General features: G+C 34.6%; 1 protein-coding gene across 9 annotated transcripts; it reads left to right on the top strand.

Moving 5' to 3' along the window:
• Positions 1-13: 13 nt before the first annotated feature.
• LOC125657201 (nuclear protein MDM1-like) lies at positions 14-23,536 on the top strand. 9 transcript variants are annotated; one of them, XM_056144294.1, is made up of 20 exons: positions 14-150; positions 2,812-2,920; positions 3,446-3,663; positions 4,534-4,980; positions 5,886-6,017; positions 6,711-6,740; positions 9,306-9,458; positions 9,718-9,742; positions 9,926-10,067; positions 10,593-10,695; positions 12,293-12,322; positions 13,562-13,806; positions 14,060-14,722; positions 17,473-17,640; positions 18,243-18,386; positions 18,650-18,849; positions 20,091-20,167; positions 20,666-20,822; positions 21,301-21,426; positions 21,891-23,536. In XM_056144294.1, the coding sequence occupies exons 1-20, from the start codon at positions 133-135 to the stop codon at positions 22,037-22,039; spliced, it is 3,336 nt and encodes a 1,111-aa protein (XP_056000269.1). In that variant the 5' UTR covers positions 14-132; the 3' UTR covers positions 22,040-23,536. The 9 variants fall into 9 exon arrangements, with proteins under 9 accessions (XP_056000269.1, XP_056000272.1, XP_056000268.1 ...); XM_056144293.1 differs by lacking the exon at positions 2,812-2,920 and adding an exon at positions 933-1,047 and having other exon boundaries at positions 25-150; XM_056144292.1 differs by lacking the exon at positions 14-150 and adding an exon at positions 381-556.
• The last annotated feature ends 1,418 nt before the right edge of the window (positions 23,537-24,954 follow it).

Raw genomic sequence — 24,954 nt, 5'->3', positions numbered from 1 at the left:
CTTTCGTTTTTGAAGTACGCATGCGTTCTTTGGTTGCACCGGAAATGGATTGTGCTGAAACGTAAACAAAAGTAACATTTGAAAATTTTCTGCTTCGAGAATTTTTTGAAGCATCGTTAATTTAGGTTTAAAATGCCTGTGCATTTTAAGGTAAGAAGAAGATTATATGCTTTAAATACAGATAATATGATATAACTATTAATTGATTATCATTCACGGTTTGTGCACCTGAGCTGTGCAATTCAAACGATATCAAAATCAATTTTGACGTATCGGTTTTCTGTATAAAGGTTTTATTTGTCTGAATAAAATGTGTGGAAAGATAAGTTTGGGATAATTAAATAAATTGTGCCCTATTGATGATGTTATCATGGTCCTTTAAAAGTGTTATCTTCCCTCCACCACTTCCGACCTATAACACTGTACAAGTGTAAACAAGTTCAAACATATCCCAAGGAAGCGGCAATCATTATAAATTTAATCCATCAGCTTTATCAGACAGTGGGCCAATATTGAAATTTTCTTGAAGATGCAGATTAAGAAATTGAATATATCTGTAAGTTTTGCTTTTATATTTGTGTGCTTTATGCAGGAATGTGTTTTATTTATGACACGTGGTGTTTTGTGACATGTATAGGCGACTCTTGACTGTAACGTTGAATAGAGACCTGGGATTTAAAAATAAGCCTTTGTTCTAATCTCAGATTAGTAGTTACAATTCTTCTTTTGTTGAAATGAAAATTGCATACATGTACAACCCACATCTTAATTGGTTTTACTTAAATAAGTAAACAATATTGTTGTCTAGAGATAATGTGTAAGATCTTTTGACTTTGAAAAGGTAATGACAGAGTTTTCACTATATAGAAATGGTTCTCTGCTAGATTTTGACACATTGTGCAAAATAAAACTGATGATCCTTTTTGTACCAGGGTAAATCTGAATATAACCGGAATTTTAAATGGCAAGATTCGTACAGGAGTAAGAACTTTGAGCCTTCCTTAGAGCAGATGGCGCCAGCAGCAGGCTGTTGTTCTGTAGAACTTGGTATACTTATTAAATCTTAATGAATGGTGAATGTTTACTCTAGGGGCTGCTCCATGCTGGACATGCTTGTATTTACATTTATCCTGCAACTCTGTACTGACCCAACTAAACTAAAGCTATATTCTGTTGATAATGTAATATAGCCTTGAGCATTCTATTTTACTGTGATGTTGCATTTTTTTAAAGTTTACTTTGTGACATTTCAGTGAGAATACTTCTATTTTACATTTCTAATTTGAAATTTGCAGTTTTCGATAAGAAATTAGTTTTAGTTGTCTTAATATTGTGTTGCAGGATAAACAAAATACATAGTTTAATACTGTCTTGAAATATAGCTGATATTTGGGCATAGGTTGTAAGGTTTAAGAGGGATTGGCAATTTAAGTGACTTCCTTAACCTCGCCCAAATATCACCTGTACTGGGGGTCAAGACAGTAACCATGTATTTTACTCATCACTTATATAGTTATGTATTCTCACTCTTTCCCATTATGCTGATGTCATGTTCTATGTACTATTCATATTCATGCTCATATACTAGTATTCATAAAACCTGTCAAAACTGTAACTGAAAAATATGGCCATGCTAGAGTAATTCACTATTATAAAGTATACAATGTCATGTATATATGCAATGTACCGTCTGTGGCCTACATACTGATTTATTATTAAAAGAGAGCAGTGATTTTTTAAGGCCCATTTTGGGTCCGAATTTCAGCCCTTTCCCCTCCTAAAAATTGCCAATTTTCCCCCAATTTAGCTTGCATTTTTCCCAATAATAAAATTATGAAAGGAAAACATATTTGAAAAAAAATAAACATTCGATGTGAATTATATACATAAGACTTAACAAAGAGTTATGGGAATGATGATTTGGATAGAATAGTTGTAAATTTTAGAAGGTTAAAGAAAATTAGATGTGTAAAATAAAGACAATGTAATGTTTGATATGAATTTAAAACTTAACTAAGATAAAATTAATTTTTCCCAATTTGACTGAAATGTCGACAGTTTTTCCCAATTCGAAAGCCACAGGACCCTTGTAAAAAATGTAGAAAAATCACTGGAGAGTATGTCATGGACCACAGTCTATCAGTATTCATGGTAAGTAAATCAGTCCTTATAGTAAAAGTTTGATTGTGAGAAAAAACCAAGAATTACACTAGCATAATTCAACATCAGTGGCACAGTAGAACTGATCCATGCATGTTTACTTCATCAGCTTGTGGTGTGACAGTGTACATGTATTATATTTTTGTCAATGTGTCATGGAATTAGGGATGAGATCAAAAGATCAATGTTGGATAAAATTATAAATTCAAGTTGTTTGGCAAAGGGGGGGGGGGGGGGGGGGGGGGGGGGGGGGGGGGGGGGGCTTGTTGGTTAAAAACTCCCATAAGTTTTTGGTACATGATTTTTGGGGGGAATAAATTAACATTTGAAATGTATATTCAAAGACTTTAAATGTATATGCACTCCCAGTAGTAAATACACATTTATAGGAAGATCTATATATATGGAGTGTTATTAATTAGTATTTGAACTTGATATTAATCAGTTTGGAGTGATAATCAGTTTGGATTAATACTCATCATATTTTGATTATTTTAAGGGGAGGGGGTGGGGTTGATAAACATATCATAAATTTAGAGGTTTTTTTTCCGTACATTAAACTTTTGATCTTGCCCCTTAGCCCATTGGGTATTTGGTTTTCATACTGTAGATGAATCATGCATGCTAGGATCTATTACTTGTGCATTGTAGACAGAGTATAAGCAGAATTATCTGCCCTTACAATCCAAGAAAAGTGCCTCCTTCCATCCTCTCCCTGAGCAGGTTGTGGATCCGGCAGGGAAGGAGTCCACTAAGCTAGGTATTGTCGTGGTGTCGGGATGTTATAGCCAGTTTGATATGTATATCAGTATCAGCTATATATATGTGTAATAATACTGCAGTTCATGTGTGCATGAACACATGTGGATGTGTGCATGTATCACTGTTGTCAGAGGAGTCCCTGCAATATCATTCAACAACAAAAAACAATATACGTACATGCATGTATGTCATTTGTGAACTGTTATAAGTTTTGAAAGTTTTCTTTAATATTGTTAAACAGAAATATGAATTGAATATTTACATATTGTATATATATATATATTTAGCGCATTATACAACATAGCAAATATAGATAAATTCTTTTTGAAAATTGACTTTTATCTGCAGAAATTTTACGCATGTAAATTTGATTCAATCTTCCTTAGTGTAATACATGTAGCAGTTCAAATAGCATTCTTCAATTTTTTTGAGCGCACAAGTACAATGTAATTTATATACATAAGTGTTACATATACCTCTGTAATGAAGCCATTTCAGTCCTGAATTTCATTTAAAACCACAGGTCTAACAATTGAGCCGCCATTGCAGAGGAAGAAACGATGTACAGGCCCCCCTACAAGTTTAAGCACTGATTTTAACCAGTTCCCAGACTCTGCCTCAGATGAATATGCTTTGCTGGGACGGAATGACAAATTCATGGAGAATGTCCGCTATAAATCTAAAGCGCGACAGAGTCACCCGCTCCGAGAGGCATCCCCTCCCAAACAGCAAAGGCTTCAGGTACACCCATTTTCATATTTAACTTGTCGTTTAAATGCACCATTGAGGTAGACAAAAAATCTCCATTCATTTGATAATTGAGAAATGAGGACAATCACTCGTATTCATGGTTATAATGGAGCTTATTTCTGTATCAAAAGTCAGAGTTTCCAATGGTTTCGCATTTGATACCTTTACAAATTGTAATGATAGCCATTTCCTCATGAATGCATGGCAGTTGTGAACAATGCATGCATAAATCTTCATAGATACAGTATTAATAGCACATCTATTTTAGTGGCTGGGAATGCCTACAGCAATGAAAGTAGAATGTAAATTTATACAAAAAATTTAATTTATTTTTAAAAATACACAAGGGAGTGAACAGCATACTTTTCTTGGAACACTAACGATCTTCATAAAAAAACCTGTCAATATGTGTAGCTTTGCAAGTTCATATCTTAATTCACGTATTTTCAAAAATGAACTTTATTTTTTTAATAAATACAGTCGGCGCATCTATGGTTAAAACTTTGTAATACTATTACCAGTGCACGAATCTCAGAAAAAAATCAGATGGATTAGCAGGGCTTATTAATATAAAAATCTGTCAGCTGCAACAAACCAGCAAGCCTGCATGCAGAATTGATGTTCAAAAAAAAAAAAAGTGTCAAGTTGGCTAATGCAAAGTAAACTTTGTACATTATTTTGCTCTAGATTTAGTACGTATTGGGTATGTGGGCAGACTGAAATTTCGAACAGAGAATTTAAATACATCTTTTATGTAATAAAGATGCATAAAATTGAATTTTGCATTGAATACAGAATTCAAAATAATACTCATTCACATAGTTATTGTTCAAATACACACTGGTTTTATTTGTATTTTAGAAGAAAGAAAACCGAGGGGATTTCAGACAAACACATGCCCCATTTGTAGACACGTCAAAATTCCGACAGAGGTCAAAGGCTGAAGAACAACCCAGTACACCACTAACCCCGAGGAAGGAGAAAAACGAAAGCTCTAGTTTATATAAGGAAATAGCCCTGAAGGAGAAGGAGGCAGCCCTGAGAGAGAAATTCATTAAGCTAGACAAGGAAGGCGAGAGACAGGCAGCCCTGAGGGAGAAATTCAGTAAGCTAGACAAGGAAGGCGAGAGAAAGGCAGTCCCCAGTAAACTCAGGGAAAGTAAGGAGAAGTACAGTAAAACTATCAAAGAGAACCGCATGGAGTCAGCGGTCAAGGCCTGGGCCAAGGACAAGGATATCGGGAGCATGAACGAGTTTGCTCAGACAAACCTCGACAAGGGTGTTGCTGACTCGGCTCCAGAGGCTCCAGTATGTGTTGTTTTTTTAAAATTTGAATGTCGGAAAAGGACTCTATATACGATAAAGGCCTTCCTGCGCCCCCACATAATCTTATTCTCATTCAATACAGTTTTACATAATTTGTCTAATATTAGTACGTCGGTCATTTCGAGTATACATAGCATATAAAGTGATTCAGTTTCTCATTTCTAGTGAAATGCAGCGCTAATGCGCCATTTGAGAACGTTTTTCTTCCAGGAAACATAGAGCACAGTATTGGAGAACAAAGTTGTTCTATCAGATGTGTGTACTACAAAGATACATCTAGGGTGTCAAATTTGTCCAAGAAGAAAAAAGTAGCATGACAAAAAGCCATTTTTATCTCTAAATATCAATAGTAGCAGCAAAATATCATGTTTGAGGTTCTGCGTCATTTTGATCAAATCGAGAATAACAGCCGAGGTGACTCAGGTTCTACGTCATTTATAGCAAGTGGAAAATAATGACTCGGTTGCATCGCAAATCTTACACAGAATTCACTTAATTTTTAAACAGAATCATGAATGTTAATTTTAGGGTGTAAAGCCTTTATCACACACATATAATGTATGTAGTCTTGTGTAGGAAATCCTGTTACTACGATCATTCATGGAAAAGTTTAGAATGGTCTTCGTTGTTTTGTCTGTTATGGATGTTATATTATAAAGGGATCACTTTGTCTGTCTCTCTGCCTGTCAGTTGCTTTGAACTCTATAATAATTATAATCACTTCACAAAATTCACATCTTTACGAAACAACATTTTATCACATCTATTTTAAGTTGTGCAATACACTGAAACTACAAAATTGTATCATTTTGTTAGGGAAAAACGGGAAAAACAAAATTTAAACACTGGTAATGCACATTTTATTATTAAACTTCTCTCCGGTGCAGGCTGACTATTCCTTGAGGTACAAGACTGGGGTTTCAGCCCCTCGACCAAGACGACACAAGTTCTCCGAATACCAGAAGGCTTTTGAGTGGAAAAGTGGTGCTAAAGCTTCCCCGATGTTAGCCGCTGAACAGGTAATTAATCGCTTTGTGTGTTGAGGCCCATGGAAAGCTATACTAAAGCGTCAGAGACAAATGATTGAGGAGGGGGGGGGGGGGGGGGGGGGGGGGACAAGGCAAAACACTCGAAAACAATTTCAAAATTGTCACTAATATATTCTACATGTATATTAAGCAAAATTTCTGAAAAGTAAAAGGAGCATGTCCCATTCTCAGTTCCAGCTTGACTTGTTGTTTTGTGTTAACAGTAATCATGTGATAATTAAGTTTTCTATCTACCAAAATGTAAAAAAAAAAAAATTGTCATGTAGAAAAATACTGATATTATAGTCATCCTGATTTAAGTGCATATTTATCCTGAATGATCCATACATACTACTAAATATTGATTGTTTATGATATGTTCGACTCTGCATGGAGATTGATCACTGTTGGAAGGTCACATGTACTTAACTTTGTCATGAATATGCAGAATGAACTGAGTCATGAAAAGTAAAGGAAATTGTACATAAATTAGAAACTCTACTAATTGATTTGATTGTTGGAATTACAGCTACAGTTCCATTTTATTATTGTTTTTACTCATATACTAATATAATTTATATCATCCCGTGCAATACCCAAATATTCATGTACATTACATAAATGTCAAACTTTGTCAGAATTCTTCTTGGAAGATTGCTTTTATGTTTGTTTTACTTACCCTAGGCAGTTGTTGCATCAGAGAGTAAAAATAAGGTGCTGTATAGTTACAATATTACACAGACTGCATGCTCTGGATGTTCTTCTCTGCATGACTATCTACAGGGTCATATCATAAACATACAGTAAAACGTGTACTGACTAATTCAGTTCATTTTATCATAAGTTCATTTGTACTTTCTGGGAAATTCAATGGACTTAACTATTGTTCAATTGTGATGTTATTCATACTAGACATCAACAGCTGTGATACCGTATTAAACATGTTCAGCTGTGATATCATATTAAACATGTTCAGCTGTGATATCATACTACACATGTTCAGCTGTGATATCATACTACACATGTTCAGCTGTGATATCATACTACACATGTTCAGCTGTGATATCATACTACACATGTTCAGCTGTGATATCATACTACACATGTTCAACTGTGATGTCGTACTACACATGTTCAGCTGTGATATCATACTACACATGTTCAGCTGTGATATCATACTACACATGTTCAGCTGTGATATCATACTACACATGTTCAGCTGTGATATCATACTACACATGTTCAGCTGTGATGTTGTACTACACATGTTCAGCTGTGATATCATACTACACATGTTCAGCTGTGATATCATACTACACATGTTCAGCTGTGATGTTGTACTAGACATGTTCAGTTGTGATGTTGTACTACACATGTTCAGCTGTGATGTTGTACTAGACATGTTCAGCTGTGATATCATACTACACATGTTCAGCTGTGATATCATACTACACATGTTCAGCTGTGATATCATACTACACATGTTCAGCTGTGATATCATACTACACATGTTCAGCTGTGATGTTGTACTACACATGTTCAGCTGTGATATCATACTACACATGTTCAGCTGTGATATCATACTACACATGTTCAGCTGTGATATCATACTACACATGTTCAGCTGTGATATCATACTACACATGTTCAGCTGTGATATCATACTACACATGTTCAGCTGTGATATCATACTACACATGTTCAACTGTGATGTTGTACTACACATGTTCAACTGTGATATCATACTACACATGTTCAGCTGTGATATCATACTACACATGTTCAGCTGTGATGTTGTACTACACATGTTCAGCTGTGATGTTGTACTACACATGTTCAGCTGTAATATCGTACTACACATGTTCAGCTGTGATATCGTGTTCAGCTGTGATAGCGTACTACACATGTGATACTGTATGTGGATGGTAGTTCCTTTTCTCCAGTTTATACTAATACTTGTATGTTAGTTGAATTCCCAGTTCATTATATATACATTTATCTCCTATGATTTACTCTGATAGATAGATTAACATGTTAGTGGGATTATGTAATGATATTGATACAGAATACTGGAGTTTGAAGTAGATTTATATTCTCTGTATTACTTATGTATTGTCTTTAATGTCCATAAGGATTGTTAAGAAGTATAGGATTAATGAAAAGGTATATTAACTTGATACAAGATTTACAAATATAGACAATGAGGGTAATACTAGTTCTCTCAGAGTTGACAGATATTGTGAATGATGAGGGTAATACTAGTTCTCTCAGAGTTGACAGATATTGTGAATGATGAGGGTAATACTAGTTCTCTCAGAGTTGACAGATATTGTGAATGATGAGGGTAATACCGGTTCTCTCAGAGTTGACAGATATTGTAAATGATGAGGGTAATACTAGTTCTCTCAGAGTTGACAGATATTGTGAATGATGAGGGTAATACTAGTTCTCTCAGAGTTGACAGATATTGTGAATGATGAGGGTAATACTAGTTCTCTCAGAGTTGACAGATATTGTGAATGAATGTTGGTAATGATAGTTCCTTGGAAAGATATCACACATGTTCTCAGATCTATGAAATGATAGAAAGAAGACAATCATTAGATTTTCACCACCCTTGAGGATCCCCATCACCCCTCTTTGTGAGTCAACAGTTAAAGTCTTTTTAATCACCGAGAGTTTACAAATTTGACACTTAGCCTATGAAAATACTTAGCAAATTCAATGCATAATTACTTGTATTTTTTCAAAAACTGTATATTGCCTCCCTGGTTTTACGTGATTTATACTCGGTCTTGATTGTATCACGGCTTTGCCTCCCTGGTTTTACGTGATTTATACTCAGTCTTGATTGTATCACGGCTTTGCCTCCCTGGTTTTACGTGATTTATACTCAGTCTTGATTGTATCACGGCTTTTCCTCCCTGGTTTTACGTGATTTATACTCAGTCTTGATTGTATCACGGCTTACAGTTAGATTCATACACTGCATCGTTATTTGCTTTCTCATCCAAACTGTAATCTTCTTCTGATGATGTTTACTTCTGTGTTGTAAGGAAATTCCAACATATTCAGCATGGAAATGGAATTGGTCTAAGACTTGTATCTTTTATATTAAATTTCATTTTTGAATAATAATCTCCAAAGAATATATAGATATATGAAGTATTAAATCATTTGTTTTTTAAAAGAAAAATTATAAGCGGTATAAAATAAGCGAGCAGTACAAAACCTCTATGGTATCAAACTTTTCTAATCTGTACCGTTTTCATCCAACAGGTTGTATACAACAGCAATCCTGCCCTGATTCCTCCCCAGAAGACGTTTATCAAGGACAGCGAATACGCGGCCCAGTTCAAGCAGCACCATGCCGCTCCTGTCAGTAGTGATGACCTCAAGGCCGTCCCAAGGACAGAAAAACAGAGGTCAAAGGTAAAGCACTTACAGAATAATGATATGTCAAACTGCCTTTAATGTATACGGATGCAATCTGATTATTCTTAAACGTTGAAATTTACAAGATTAATAAACATTTGCTGCATTCGAGACTCTCCAAGTTTGTGGAAATTTTTAAAGTTTGCAGTATGAGGGCCCTTATTATGAAATTCAATGGTTTTGAAATGCTAGTTTCTGGTATCGTACAATAATTCAAATGCTGATTTTAACCATCTTTTGCATGTTGTTATTTCAGGTTCGAAGAACTAAAAGCACAGGATGTACGTATTTTGTTGATGGGAATCTCTGTAAATTTCTGCATTCTAATCACTGTCAGAAACATTCTGTGTCATTGTGAGAGTATTTTACTGGCAGTCAATGTGCTTTATTTTGCGTATGTAGCAATAATTACATTATTTTATTGGTAAAATAAATTCTCATACGATTTGACACTCTGACTTTAGCTGTACGAGTGGACAAGAGACCCCCTGCTGGCAGTGGTCCTGTCATATCGTCAGACAACAAGAGACAGACCATTGAATCAGAACTACAGGGTGAAACTAAAGAGGTGCCCCCTCCCCCACCAATTAACCAAGGACAACTGAAGTAAGTCCAAAAACGAAACAGATCCGAGAATGGACTGTTTAGATTCGAGAATGGACTGTTTAGATTCGAGAATGGACTGTTTAGATCCGAGAATGGACTGTTTTTCCCTTGAATGTTCTTGAATTTCTGATTTGAAAATTGTGTGATGTAAATTGGGAAGATGTGGGAACTTGTGTCTGACTCAATATTATTGAAAGTATCCTGAAGATTCTCAGACTGATAGAAAAGTTACCATATCATCATCATTTTATATACATGTAATTTTGGCCTATTTTAGCGATTTTTAAAGGTTCACCAAACGAAAAATTAATTTAAGTATATCACAATACATGTACATATAAACTGTATAGATAAATAGAAGTGAGTTTACCAAAATTTTATCCACCAAAAGTAATGGTATACCTTGAAGACCCAAACTCATAAAATTTGTGTCCCTATAAAAAACCGGCTTTACAGTATTTAGTTTGTACTGGTGAACTGGAATGAATGTAATAACTTGTTGACATCTTTTTTTTTTCCACTCAGGCGACCAAGAAGTGAATATTACTCAAACTTCCGGTCTCCAACCAAGTACCAGTATGACGGGGCGTGGCATGGGGCTGACCCCCCTCATCTACAGCCCACTAGGGTAAGTCTTGAGTGAATTAGGGTTTCTCATGTTTGGCTAAAAGTATGACTAACAACTGTGTGCAGTGGCAGATTTAGATGGGGGCATATAGCCGGTGCCCCCCCCCCCCCCAAATTTTCAAATTTAAGGTAAATTGCGGTATTGGAAAATGTACTAAATGATAAAAGAAGCAATAATTTCTTCCACTCTCGGAGAAATAAATGACAAAAATCTTTTGATTTCCTGTCAATTACTTTATTGGGAGAACTTAAGTTTTTCAAAAAAACCTTAAAATTTGGGTCATTTTATTAATTTCACCTTTTTAAAATGTTAGAAAATGGTACAAATGACTAAATAGGAGAAATATTTCAAGCCCCATAAAATCTGTAAAATCCAGGAGCTTTTGGGGGCTTCGCCCTGGACCCACTGCCTCATAAAGTGGTGCCCCCCATAACCGCAATTCCTTGATCCGCCCCTGGTGTGGCTATGTGTTATTTGTGGTTGTATGCACCCTTGTAAATATTGTGATGAAAAATGATACTGATGTATTTGATACAAAATTTTCAACAAAATGTATGTTCATTTTTAAATGTCTAGGAAACACGTTATTATTTATATTATATTTTGTATATATTACCTCATTTCCTTTGCCCAAAAGACAAAAATCATCTTCCTAATGATTTTTGAATTTAGATCTATGGTTCCAAATGCAATTTTATGAACAGTTATTATTCTAAATTTGTTATTTTCTCATTGTGAGTTTGAAGTGTTGGGATAAAGTTACACTGTAAACCAGCGTCTATTTTCAAGTGAGGAATATCTGTCAAATTTTTCGAACACCCTCTCCTTTCTCATAAGATCTGTCATCAAGAATCAGTCATTTTTTAGTGGTCATCACAATTTTTTTCATTTGCCATCATGAACCGGTCATTTTGTCATTTGCATCATGAACCAGTCATTCTGTCATCATGAATCAATCATTTTGTCATTTGCCATCATGAATCAGCCATTTTGTCTTTTTCCTTCATGAACCAGTCATTTTTTTCATTTGCCATCATGAACCAGTCATTCTGTCGTCATGAACTAGTCATTTTGTCATCATGAATCAGTCATTTTGTCATCATGAACCATTCATTTTGTCATCATGAACCAGTCATTTTGTCATCATGAACCAGTCATATTTTTCATTTGCCATCATGAACCAGTCATTCTGTCATCATGAACCAGTCATTTTGTCATGAACCGGTCATTTTGTCATCATGAACCAGTCATTTTGTCATCATGAACCGGTCATTTTTTTCATTTGCCATCATGAATTTGTCATTTTGCCATATTGAACCAATCATTTTTTTTTTGTTTATAACGTGTATACATTTTCTCATTTACAATTACTGCTCATATTGTAAGTACTTTTGCCCTTTGTCATCTCTTGAATTTAAAAAATAAAACCATACGCCAGTTTACAGTAGGCTGCACTACATTTCCCCGCTGTCATCTCTTTGATAAATAAAGACACATTAATATGCCGGTTTACAGTAGCTTGCACTGCATAGGGCTAATGTTGTACATGCATGTAGTTGTTGCAATTCTATACCACAAAGCATGATTGTCTTGTTAGGAAGCAGCAGAAGAGAAGTCAGTCAGGAAGGTAGGCTGTTCATATAATTTCTAGTTGTATCGATAGTAGATAAATAAGAGAGTGTAGCATTTATATCTGTGTTTAGATGTAATTTAAGATCTCTGATGTACAGTAATTTGATTGTAGAAAAAGAATTCAAAGTGTATTGTAGGAATGAATTGGGGGGAAAATTATTAGAATACTATAATAATTATTAGATAAATGAAGTATTCATATTTCTTAAATTAAGAAAATTCGTAACTGTTAGTCATCATCTTGTTTGTGATGTTTGTCATGATTTACAATGAAGGAGTATTTCGTGTTTCTATTAATATCATGATTCATCCAAGGTCACTGTGATTTTCTCTCGTTTGAAAAGATGAACAACAATTTTCTGTTGAAGACCTGGCATGTCTCTACCTGCCATTTAGAATTCTTTTAAACATATACAATATTTTACTCTTTTTTTCCAAATACTTACATGTACCTAAATCACTACCATCAAACCAGAATAACATCAGATACATTTGTTTTTTATGAATATTGTGTTAACTTATTTTTATTGAAGTTCTACTGTAAAGTTATAAAAGAAATTATTGTAAACAGGATTTGCTTATTGATAGTCACAATGTCTATTTATAGTGAATTTTGTTTGACTCTGATAGTATTACAATCTGTGACTTGTCATATGTACTGCATTATCATTCAAATTCATGGGAGACAAATTTTGGGATTGTTAAGATTCTGCAGTTCTTTTGGGATGTAATCTCGTGGATAAGCTTTTTGTATACATTGAAAAATTAAATAACTGCATATTTTATTGTGATTTGAAATTTACAAATATATGAGTACCCACAAAATTTAGCCCCCCCCCCCCCCCCCCCCCCCCCCCTTCCTCCCCTAGTTAATCTAATAATTACAGTACTCACTATTGTGTTTTTTGCATTATCATTCAACATTTTCAACAATATTCATATTCCGATCCAGGTAGACTTTTGGAAATACAAATACTAGTATTCTTGCATTTCATACTCAGGAATTTTGTGGCATACAAATTTCTGGGGCAAAAGTATTGAAAAAATTGCATTCACCTTTTGGGATAATATGAAAATGAGTTGTATCTGCAGAATTCTGTTGGCGGAGAGGGAGATGTTTGTGTAGTTATATATTTAAGGCAATCTGTATTTGTCAATTTTAATAAATCGTTGTGTTTAGTGGAGAAATAACTCCAAAGAGATGACAGAAATGAAGTCCCGTTTTCTCACACAGAGTGGACCAGCTGATGAGAGTGCTCCAGCCTTGACAAACTGGTTTGCCGAAGTCATCGAGTTGCGTCGTAAAGCATCTGAGTACAAGAAACGAGCTCAAGGTACTCATTTCTCTCGCGAGCACCTTGTCCAGCTCATAGCTCAACAAGCTCAGGCTTGGGACAGCTTGAGTACAGCTCGCAGTGGATCCACCACCCTCTCGGCGCTCTCACTCGAGTCTGGAGCGAGCGTCAGACTGCAAGCTCAGTAAGTTTTTGTATTGTTATATATTCTTGTTTGTTGGGGATTTAGTTCTGCTGTTTGGATTGTGTGACGTGAAGATCTTGAAAGAGATTTGATAATGTTGTGAAAGTGTATATGTGAATTTGTTCCTGTATCTAATCCTATTGTTGCTAAATTCCTTGTTTTTTTGACATAGGCCATGTTGATCTTGCTCATAATGTAAAAGTAGAGATTTTTAAAACAATAACTATATAGTTATTATTACATGACTTTTCAGGCAGAGGTTGAAAATAGCTGAAGAGAAAAATTTTGATGATAAAAATGATATTAAGGAAGCAAACCCAACACAAATCTCATCAGCAAACAAAAACAAATCGAAGCAGAGCACAACCTCCCCCGACAAATTAGAAAGTACACAATTCTCTAGCAAATGCAAATCTGATCAAATTGAAATCTTTCCCAAGAAAACAGAGAACAAACAATCTGCAAGCAAAGACAAATCTACCCAGATCTCTCCCCACAAAACAGCAAGTAAACAATTCCAAGACAAATCTAACCAGATCTCTCCCCACAAAACAGCAAGTAAACAATTCCAAGACCAGACTAATGTTTCTCATTCTGATAAAACTATTACCAGAATATCTCAGATGGAAAACAAATTATTCTGTCCTGAGAAACTGAATTTTAAAAATCCTCAAGAACTGACCAAAAGCACTGGTCCTGAAAAAGTAAACAATGACACACTACAGTTTAACATTGAAAATAATCAGAACCAGAAAATGGACAGCAAAGAATGCAAGGATTCCAAGGAAGTGGGTACGAAACTCTCCACCGAGACAGTGGGCACAAAACTCTCCACCGAGACAGTGGGCACGAAACTCTCCACCGAGACAGTGGGCACGAAACTCCCCACCGAAGCAGCTGTCAAATCAAAGAGAGTGTATGTTGATGTTAGATGTAGTCCAGGAGCCCTTAGATCTGATATATCATCTATATATATATATATACATAGTGACACATATCATCTATATATATATATATATATATATATATATATATATATATATACATAGTGACACATATCATCTATATATATATACATAGTCACACATATCATATATATATATATATAAAAACATAGTCACACATATCATACATAGTGACACATATCATCTATATATATATACATAGTCACACATATCATCTATATATATATATACATAGTGACACATATCGTCTATATATATATATATATATATATATATATATATATATATATATATATATATACATAGTCACACATATCATCTATATATATATACATAGTCACACATATCATATATATATATATATATATACATAGTCACACATATCATACATAGTGACACATATCATCTATATATATATACATAGTCACACATATCATATATATATATATACATAGTCACACATATCATACATAGTCACACATATCATCTATATATATATACATAGTCACACATATCATCTATATATATATATACATAGTCACACATATCATATATATATATATATACATAGTCACACATATCATACATAGTGACACATATCATCTATATATATATACATAGTCACACATATCATCTATATATATATACATAGTCACACATATCATATATATATATATATACATAGTCACACATATCATACATAGTCACACATATCATCTATATATATATATACATAGTGACACATATCATCTATATATATATACATAGTCACACATATCATCTATATATATATATATATATACATAGTCACACATATCATCTATATATATATACATAGTCACACATATCATCTATTACATATAGTCACGCATTCTTGTAGTTGATATACAGCCGGAGTATTCAACATGTAACCCGTAGCTTAAAATTGACATATTATAGATATTGCAGAAACTTAGATGTTAGTCTCCCTTATGGAAATTAAATATACTTTTCATATTACATGAAGTATACTCACAAACATATGAAAGTATATCTTTCACATATATTTAGAGTAATACTTTTAAGTATTTTGATTTGATATGCAATTTAGTATATCAAGTATATGAAACTTCTACTTTACACAAGTGTAAATGAAGTATACTCCAGTTATACTTTGCTTATGTACTTAACTATTGCAACAATATTGAACATTACATTCATAGAGTTTTTAATTTCAACTCTTGTATAAAGTAGTTATGATGATTAGTGGTGGATTTAGGGGGGGTTGGGGGTTGGGGTTACGGTGGTTGCAACCCAACCTCCACTTCACCCCCACCCACTCCCATTTGATTGAAATAATTGAAAGAAAACACCCCCCCCCCCACCCCGATATTTTGTGTCATTTTGGGGGCTACAAACAACCCGCCTTTATTAGGAGGGGAAAAAAGGACTAATGTAGCACCACCCTTTGACAATTTCTTGGATCCACCCCTGATCATGCATGAAGGCTAGAGCAAATGCATGCGACTGAAGTATGTCTGATTTGAAATTATTGTATCAAGATTCTTCTGTTATACATGTACAGTGAAACTTGCTTATAAAGAACCTGCATACAAGGACATCTCAGTTGCAGGGCAGTGAACGATTCTCCATTATCTTTATAATCATCATAATACAGCCATCTGTTGATAATTTTTAAGGAACCTCAGAGATACAATTAATGTATTCAATGTACAACGAAAGGATAATGAGCAATTTTGAAAGATTGAAATCAGAATAAATGTTTATTGTTAGTTAAATAATGATGAGAGTGAAGTAGATTTAATTCACATTACATGTACTAGAGTAAATCTTTTTGTACTTGGGGATTTTTTGAAGAGTTGTCCACCCTTGGTAAAAATAAGAAAAAAAATATGTGCAATGAATTATGAATTTTAATTCCTATTTTCATGTTAAAGAGAAAGTGACATATGTAACTTTTTACCAAGAGATTTGTTTGAAAATATTTTCTAAAAGAATATTTTGATAAAATGTACTCTTCCCATAGACTTCAACGTAAAATTTTATGTGAAATAAATCAAGCAGTAATCAAAATTTTTATATGAAATATGATTGTTATACATTGAATACCTTATACAATAATTTCTATATATACAGGGAAAGGGACTGCATCGATATACAGTTATACAGTAATTTCTATACATACAGGGTGAGGGACTGTCGGTATACAGTTATACAATAATTTCTATACTACAGGAAGAGGGATGGTATCGGTATACAGTTATACAATAATTTCTATACTACAGGAAGAGGGATGGTATCGGTATATAGTTATACAATAATTTCTATACGTACAGGAAGAGGGAATGTATCGGTATACAGTTACACAATAATTTCTGTACGTACAGGGAGAGGGAATGTATCGGTATAGAGTTATACAATAATTTCTATACGTACATGCAGGGAGAAGGAATGTGTCGGTATACAGTTATACAATAATTTCTGTACGTACAGGGAGAGGGAATGTATCGGTATACAGTTACACAATAATTTCTATACGTACATGCAGGGAGAAGGAATGTGTCGGTATACAGTTATACAATAATTTCTGTACGTACAGGGAGAGGGAATGTATCGGTATACACTTATAAAATAATTTCTATAGGTACAGGGAGAGGGAATGTATCGGTATACACTTATACAATAATTTCTGTATGTACAGGGAGAAGTTAAAGAAAAGTGGGGATGATGTTTCAATGATGGCTCATGAAGGCTCAGATGAAGAAATAGGAAAACCTGACTTTAGATCAGAAAGACATCTGGACCTAACAGCCGTGCAGAGGGGTAGACAGAAAAGAGCAAAGAAGGCAGCATGGCAGGAAGAGGCTAGGTAAGGGTAAAAATGGGGCACAAAACGTTAAACAAGAGACTAAGTAAGGGTAAAAATAGGGCACAAAAAGTTATAAAAAAAACAACAACAACAAAAACAAGAGGCTTGGTAAGGATAAGTAAAGGGCACAAAAAAATCAATCAACAGGCTAGTTAAGAGTAAAAATAGGGCACAAAAGGTTGAACAAGAGGCTAGGAAAGGGTAAAATTAGGGCACAAAAGATTGAACATTCAAGAGTTAGGTAAGGGTACAAATGGGGCACAAAAGATTGAACAAGAGGCTAGGTAAGGGTATGATAGGTTAGGGTAAAGATGAATACGGGGGATTTGATATGGATGTATTATATTCAACTGAAATATTACATGAATATTGTGTTTAATATCCTTAGTATGTTTAGTGTACTGGCTAGCAGTGTGTCATCAAACATTCATGTACACTTATACATGTAGGGAATTTCTGCTGTATGTTTAGCAAAATCTAGGAATCCTAACTCTTCACTTTGTTATACCATATAACATTGAATAAATAAATTCACTAACTAAATATGCATGCCAAGAATATTAAGGACATTGTGCTGAATTTCAGTGTTAAACATTTTACAGGGAGGTGGCTGAAGATGACATTTCTTTAGTTGCATATGAGGGATCAGACATTGGGAGATCAGAACTGCTTACTCAGAAGAACGAAAAAACAAGAGGGAGGGGGAAATTCAGAAGTAGAAGGAAGAGAGAAGAGGATGAAGCAAGGTAAGGGTAAAAGTAAAGAATGATGCAAGGTCGGGGTAAAAGTAGAGGATGAGGCAAGGTAGTGATAAAAGTAGATTGAAAATGTGGTAGTGTAAGAGGAATGCCATGTATATAACACTACCACAAAGGTATATTTTTGCAAGTGGTACAAAGGGTTTTTAATGGAAGCTGATTTACAAAATTATATAAATTTCCCTGCTTATATATTTCTTGTTTGCATTGGGAAACATTTATTTTTAAATGTTTGTTTATTTGTTTGACAGTGACATAACTCCTGTCTTGAAACAGTCTTCAAAGATTGGCAGGATTCCTACACCCAAACTGAGGTCAAAGAGTGCCTCTTCTACCAGACATCACCTGGACAGGACCACACCTGTTGTGGGAGGGGCCATGTTGTCTTCACCCCCAAGGCCAGAGAGAAAACTTCAGGTCAAGGTCAGCAGATCATGGTGCACACCACAAGGTAATATTTCCATATCATGACATCTAATATTAGTAAAAGAAAAAGGTCATGAACTAATTACTGTTATGAGTGGTGTTATTCTGGTGGTGGTAATTATTTTATGTAACTGGCGGCGATTATTTGTGTCTTGTTGGTGATTTTATTGTGTGAATCTAGTCGTGATTTTCACATCATGATTCAGAGCATTATTTTTACATCATGATTCAGAGCGTCATTTTCACATCATGATTCAGAGCGTTATTTTCACATCATGATTCAGAGCGTCATTTTTACATCATGATTCAGAGCGTTATTTTCACATCATGATTCAGAGCGTCATTTTTACATCATGATTCAGAGCGTGATTTTTACATCATGATTCAGAGCGTGATTTTTACATCATGACTCAGACGGTGATTTTTACATCATGATTCAGAGCGTGATTTTTACATCATGACTCAGAGCGTGATTTTTACATCATGACTCAGAGCGTGATTTTTACATCATGATTCAGAGCGTGATTTTTACATCATGATTCAGAGCGTCATTTTCACATCATGACTCAGACGGTGATTTTTACATCATGATTCAGAGCGTCATTTTCACATCATGACTCAGACGGTGATTTTTACATCATGATTCAGAGCGTCATTTTCACATCATGACTCAGACGGTGATTTTTACATCATGATTCAGAGCGTGATTTTTACATCATGACTCAGAGCGTGATTTTTACATCATGATTCAGAGCGTGATTTTTACATCATGATTCAGAGCGTCATTTTCACATCATGATTCAGAGCGTGATTTTTACATCATGATTCAGAGCGTCATTTTCACATCATGATTCAGAGCGTGATTTTTACATCATGACTCAGACGGTGATTTTTACCTCTGTGATTTCAGTCGTAACTTTATCTTGCAAACAAGACACTCCCCAATAATTTTTTTTTTTACTTTTTGACATTTAATTTGTATATGATATTTTTAAAAAAAATTGTCATTAGAACAACAGCTGGGTTTATTGTGCTATTCTCTGTGATTTTATATGCATTGTTTAATTTATGATAGAATGAAAAACCATATTATCATGTGAAGCATTCATCAAATCGATATATCTTAGCTGATATTGACAAGTCGAATAAAAATTTCATGTAAAACAACACCATGCGACAACTCCCTCATACATGTACCTGATCCTGGATATGAATTATGATTATGTAGTATAGCGATATGAATGACAATATGACTGTTAATTTCAGATGTTTACGATGATGACGTGAGCACGGTTGTCAGCAGTGATAAATTTGTTCCTGCTGCAGGTCAATCGCTAACCAAGGTAGTTATGCTTTACATTTTAACGAGTTTAATTTTGTTTTATATTCTGGGGATTTAATAGCCTAAAGTGATTTTATCACTTTATACTGTTACATAAAGAAATTATATGGTTATGTAAAAAATCATTGAGTAACATGAAAATAAAGAAAAGCTAATAGTCATGTGACAGAATTTTAAAATCCATTGCTTTTACAATTCAGAGTCACATTTTAGTTTTGATGAAACAAATTCTTAGTTCCACATTCTGGATTGCTTGTGAGAAATCCTCAGTAAGACGTACAACATCCACTTCAATTTCCAGTTTGTGTTTCCAGTGATATTGTCATCTTGAAGAAAATTTGCATGACATTTCTTGCAAAAATTTAGGATTTTGAGATAAATTTAGGTCCCAAATTTGGACCCCCAACCCATGCCATCTCTGACCTGCTACCTAGAACATGTATTTCCTGCAATCCTTTTCCTCCTTATTTACAGTACCTGTTCTTATGTTCTCTTTCAGACATATGATGTTAAAAAGGGTCCGATTGAAACAACACCCACTTTTGGCCAGCCGTCTAAGGATACCCACTTCTTGCGTGACGATGATGTCAGTGTTGACCAGCCTCTGCAGACAGTGTTTGTAGACAGTCCAGCGAAGCTCCGACAAACAGCTGATGGTGTGTACATTTTGTTAATTTACATGTAGTTCAAATCTCCTAAACTTTTCATCAGAAATTGATATATTTGATTACAAATGATCCTTGAGACAAGGACTTATGGACCAAGGTCTCCAAAGGTAAATTTGAAAAGGTCGGTGTAACTTAGAATATATAAATGTTCCTTATCTCAACAGTTTTTATCAGAAGTTGATCATAATAAATATTCTTTGGCACAGGGGACTTTTGGACCAAAGTTATTTTGAAAAAGTTGAGGTCACTCAGAACATATCCCTAAACAGAACAGATATTGATCATACATCACACAAATAAGTAACAAGCAAATGACTTTTGGAGAAAGGCCAAACAAGGTCATTGTGAAAGGTCAAGGTCACTCAACATATACCACGACTGACAGAAAATGTCTGATGTCTGAAAGACTATTTTACTTTGGACAGATTTGTGACTATAATTATTTCTAACCTAATTTCTCTTTTAGTATCCAGTGGTGATGAAAAACCAGCAAGGAAAATCGAGAAGCCAACCAAATTCACACCTCAGCAAGCCATTAAGGAGGGCTACGGACAGACATATAACAAACCCATGTCGTGGGGCATTGAGGGAGGTAAACAGAATCGATGTTCTTAATGATAACTACTTGTATTCAATAATTCATTCTATTTCAAACTATTGTGTAGCCTATCATTAAAGTAATTACCATATGACATACTTGTGTTGATTGAAACTATTCAATAATGTGCATTTTTGTGATATACATGTATATGCATGTATCAAAATAGCACGGTTTTCTTTATTTCTGAAAATTTGAATACAATGGACTTGGTACACATCAATCAAATGTAGCTAAATATATAACATTAAATATATACACTTAACATTAATTGTGTAGTTGAAATTTCTTATCTCAAACATCGATATCTCGGATACCATTAATATCACAACTACACTTTCTTTATTGTATTGTAACCACAATATCTTGAATCTTCAGATATATCAAAGTTTTTTCTCAGCCCCACTAAGTTCAAGTTAGCAATGTTTGACTGTATTTGTTTTGTTTATTACTTTCAGGGATGGTCGTACCCAGAATTGAGGACGACTGTTTATCACTCTCCGAGAGGTCGGTAGCCTCTAGCTGCTCTCTGGCGTCAGAAGTCTACGAGAGAGCTAGAAAACGCACCCAGGAATTCTGGGGCAAGGACGGCATTGCTTCTCGATAAGACAATTATGAATATTAGTGCATGTCCCTGTAGCTAAAGCGAAACTGTGATACTGAAATAGACATATTTAATTCAGGATCTTAATTTTTATTTAATATTGCAGCTTATGTGTCGTTTTACTGTATCCGTCCAGACAAAACGCAGCATGTTGTTGACACAGTATTTACATCGAGTGTCTTTATAAATATTGTATGACTCATGATGACATGTTTTGGATGAAGAAGAAAGGTTTCAGGTGTCATTTTTAAAGTTTTGAGTACATGTTTCAAATAGGGGTCAGAAAATAATTAAATTACATTTTATTTGTAAGGCAGTAAAGATATATGATTGGATGCTGTATATAGTTTTGAGTAAAGTCATTTTCGTTGTTTTTCTTTCTTCTCTGTATGAATTTAAACTGAACTGTATTCTACTGTCCATCAAAACATAAAGATATATACGATGAGTGATGTACCATTAGTTTTCATACAATCATGTATGTACAGAGTTTAAAATTTGACCAGAATTGTTTATTTATTGTAGGTTTTGCATGATATTAAAAATATCTTAATTAATATAAGAATTTATTTTAGAATCTGTTTTGTGAATTTTTTAGCAAGTATTGTTGACACAGAGATTTGTTTTACATTTTAAATTTAATTTTTGATTCGTTTTCAATCCTCACTGGCAGCGTTTTGAAAATTTTTGATTTGGAGAATTTTTTTATTCTGATTACTTGACGATTTTTTTCACTTTTTTCTTTGAATTTTCTTTAAGCTAGTATACTTGTGGTTTTTGTTCATTGTACCTGTACGTATATTATAATTTGTTTTCTTTGTTCGAGTTAAACTTTACTGAATCTCATAACACAAAGAATGATATATACCACCATTTTTCATGTCAACCCAGTACCAGATCTAAGGTCAAAGATTATGTCAATATCTTACGAAGAAACTACATGTACTTTGTTTGTAATTCTTCAATGTTAACATGGATTCTGAACTTGAAAGGTTCAAATTTACATGCATGCCCTGCCTGTTATAAGTTTGAATTAATGTATTAGATCTGCTTTAAAAAGACATACATTAAACTTACATCTGTACGTAGCGATTTGTGAACAGAGGAGTGCAGAACCCACACCATTCTTCCTGTATCATGGATCCGTATTGACCGGGCATATTGACTGGGCATGCAATATGGCTAATGTGAGGACTCTTATATCAGAAGTGATGAAAACTTGTATTTAATACTAGAAATGTAATGTAGACTGCTAATTTGTGATTTTATTTTTAAATGTTGTACTCATCATAAGATTGTAATCTCAAAGAAATCTGTGTTTGGTTGTATGATTGTTAAATTTGTTATCGGGATTGTTTAATCCAAATAGTCTTTGTTGTGTAGATAGGTACTAATTAAGAATTTCTTTTTAGTGTTTTTGCCACAGCAAAGTTGGACTTTTTAGATAAATGTATTTTAAATGTTGAAATAGTGAATGATAATTAAATAGAAATATATACATGTATGTCCTTGTGTGGCTATATTGAGAAGGATCAACTTTAAAATTTAGAATGTAATGATAGTGAAAATATGGGTTACTTACTAGTCAGCAGCAACCACGATACTAAGTTTGATCTCTCAAGATACGGAGCAGACATTTCCAAATAACCTCTGACCTTATGACTCGAAAACCAGTGGGGGTCATTTACTCTTTAGGGGGTACATTGTACCAAGTTTGATGTCTGTTTTCAAAGGGTTCTGAAATACTGAGTGGACAAATTTTCCTATGTCTAGAGTAGATTGACATTTAATCTTGTGACCTCAAAGCCAATGGGGTTCATCTACTCCTTGGACTGTACCAGTGTACCACGTTAGATGTCTGTCAAGAGTGTTCTCAAGATATTGAGTGGACAATGTCTTCCTATGTCCATAGTAGTTTGACCTTCTGACCTAATATTTTTCTGTCTGGAGTAGTTTTCCTTCTGGCCTCAGTATCAATAGGGGACATCTACTCTTGAAGAGGAACCTGTGTACCAAGTTTAATGTCTGCCAAGCATAGGGTTCTCAAAATAATCAGAAGACATTATGTCCAGTTTTACCTTGTGACCTAAAAATCTTATGGGTCATCTACTCCCTAGTAGAACCAGTGTACCAAGTTTGATGTCTTTCAAGCTAGGGTTCTTCGAGATATTGAAGCCAAGATGATAAAATGGAACAAGACTTTGGAAACCATAGAAAAGAGGGAAAAAACCGCAAACCTAAAACGTAAATATTGGTAGTAATTGCTCGTATGCCAAACGCTTGGTATTTAGAAGTAAAATTCATAGGTCTTTTGGATATGACCTTAAACGGAAGTCATGTGTCTCCGCAGCACTGCTACGGCCCTAAATGCTAAGCTATGTCTAAATGTGTAGTACTTCACCTACAGCTTGTGACGTCTCAATAGGAATGAAAACTTCTCGAAGAGACGTCAAACAAGAGGACCATAGAAGCTGTACTACATGCCTGTGGCATAATGGACAGGAAGTAATCATACATCAAAACTAAATCATTGATTTAATTTAAACGACATCAACTGCTACAGTAATAAAGATGGTCTTTTCCCACTGGCGATTGTGTAGACCTCATTCATGCAGAAAAAGAGCCCTGCGATAAGACAACCTCGGATAGTGACGTCATAAGCGAAGGTTATCTTACAAGCTTTGCACGGGGTGTACGGAATTTTCAGACGTCAAAGGTCTGTGACATTTCCGTGCGAATGTATGCAGTGTTAACGCTCTAATGCATACATGTATGTTGTAGGATTGTTTACAGGGGCCAGTAGCCGAGGGCGCAGTGGATGAATACTGTGTCATCAAGTAGCTACCCTTTTGCTATCATTCCTCTCTCTCTCTCTCTCTCTCTCTCTCTCTTCACTCTCGATTCAGTGTTGCATTACA

The sequence above is a fragment of the Ostrea edulis genome, chromosome 7 (genome assembly GCF_947568905.1).
Source record: "Ostrea edulis chromosome 7, xbOstEdul1.1, whole genome shotgun sequence".
NCBI lineage: Eukaryota > Metazoa > Mollusca > Bivalvia > Ostreida > Ostreidae > Ostrea > Ostrea edulis.
Note: the sequence above shows the minus strand (reverse complement) of the source record. Positions and strands in the feature narration are given on the sequence as shown.

Bases quoted from the DNA above. Each gene is read 5' to 3' on its own strand.
- LOC125657201 (XM_056144292.1), top strand. From the start codon at position 530: ATGCAGATTAAGAAATTGAATATATCT. The intron at 6,741-9,305 runs GTGCTGTATAGT...TTCATCCAACAG, and splicing joins CATCAGAGAGTAAAAATAAG to GTTGTATACAACAGCAATCC. The intron at 20,823-21,300 runs GTGTGTACATTT...TTTCTCTTTTAG, and splicing joins GCTCCGACAAACAGCTGATG to TATCCAGTGGTGATGAAAAA.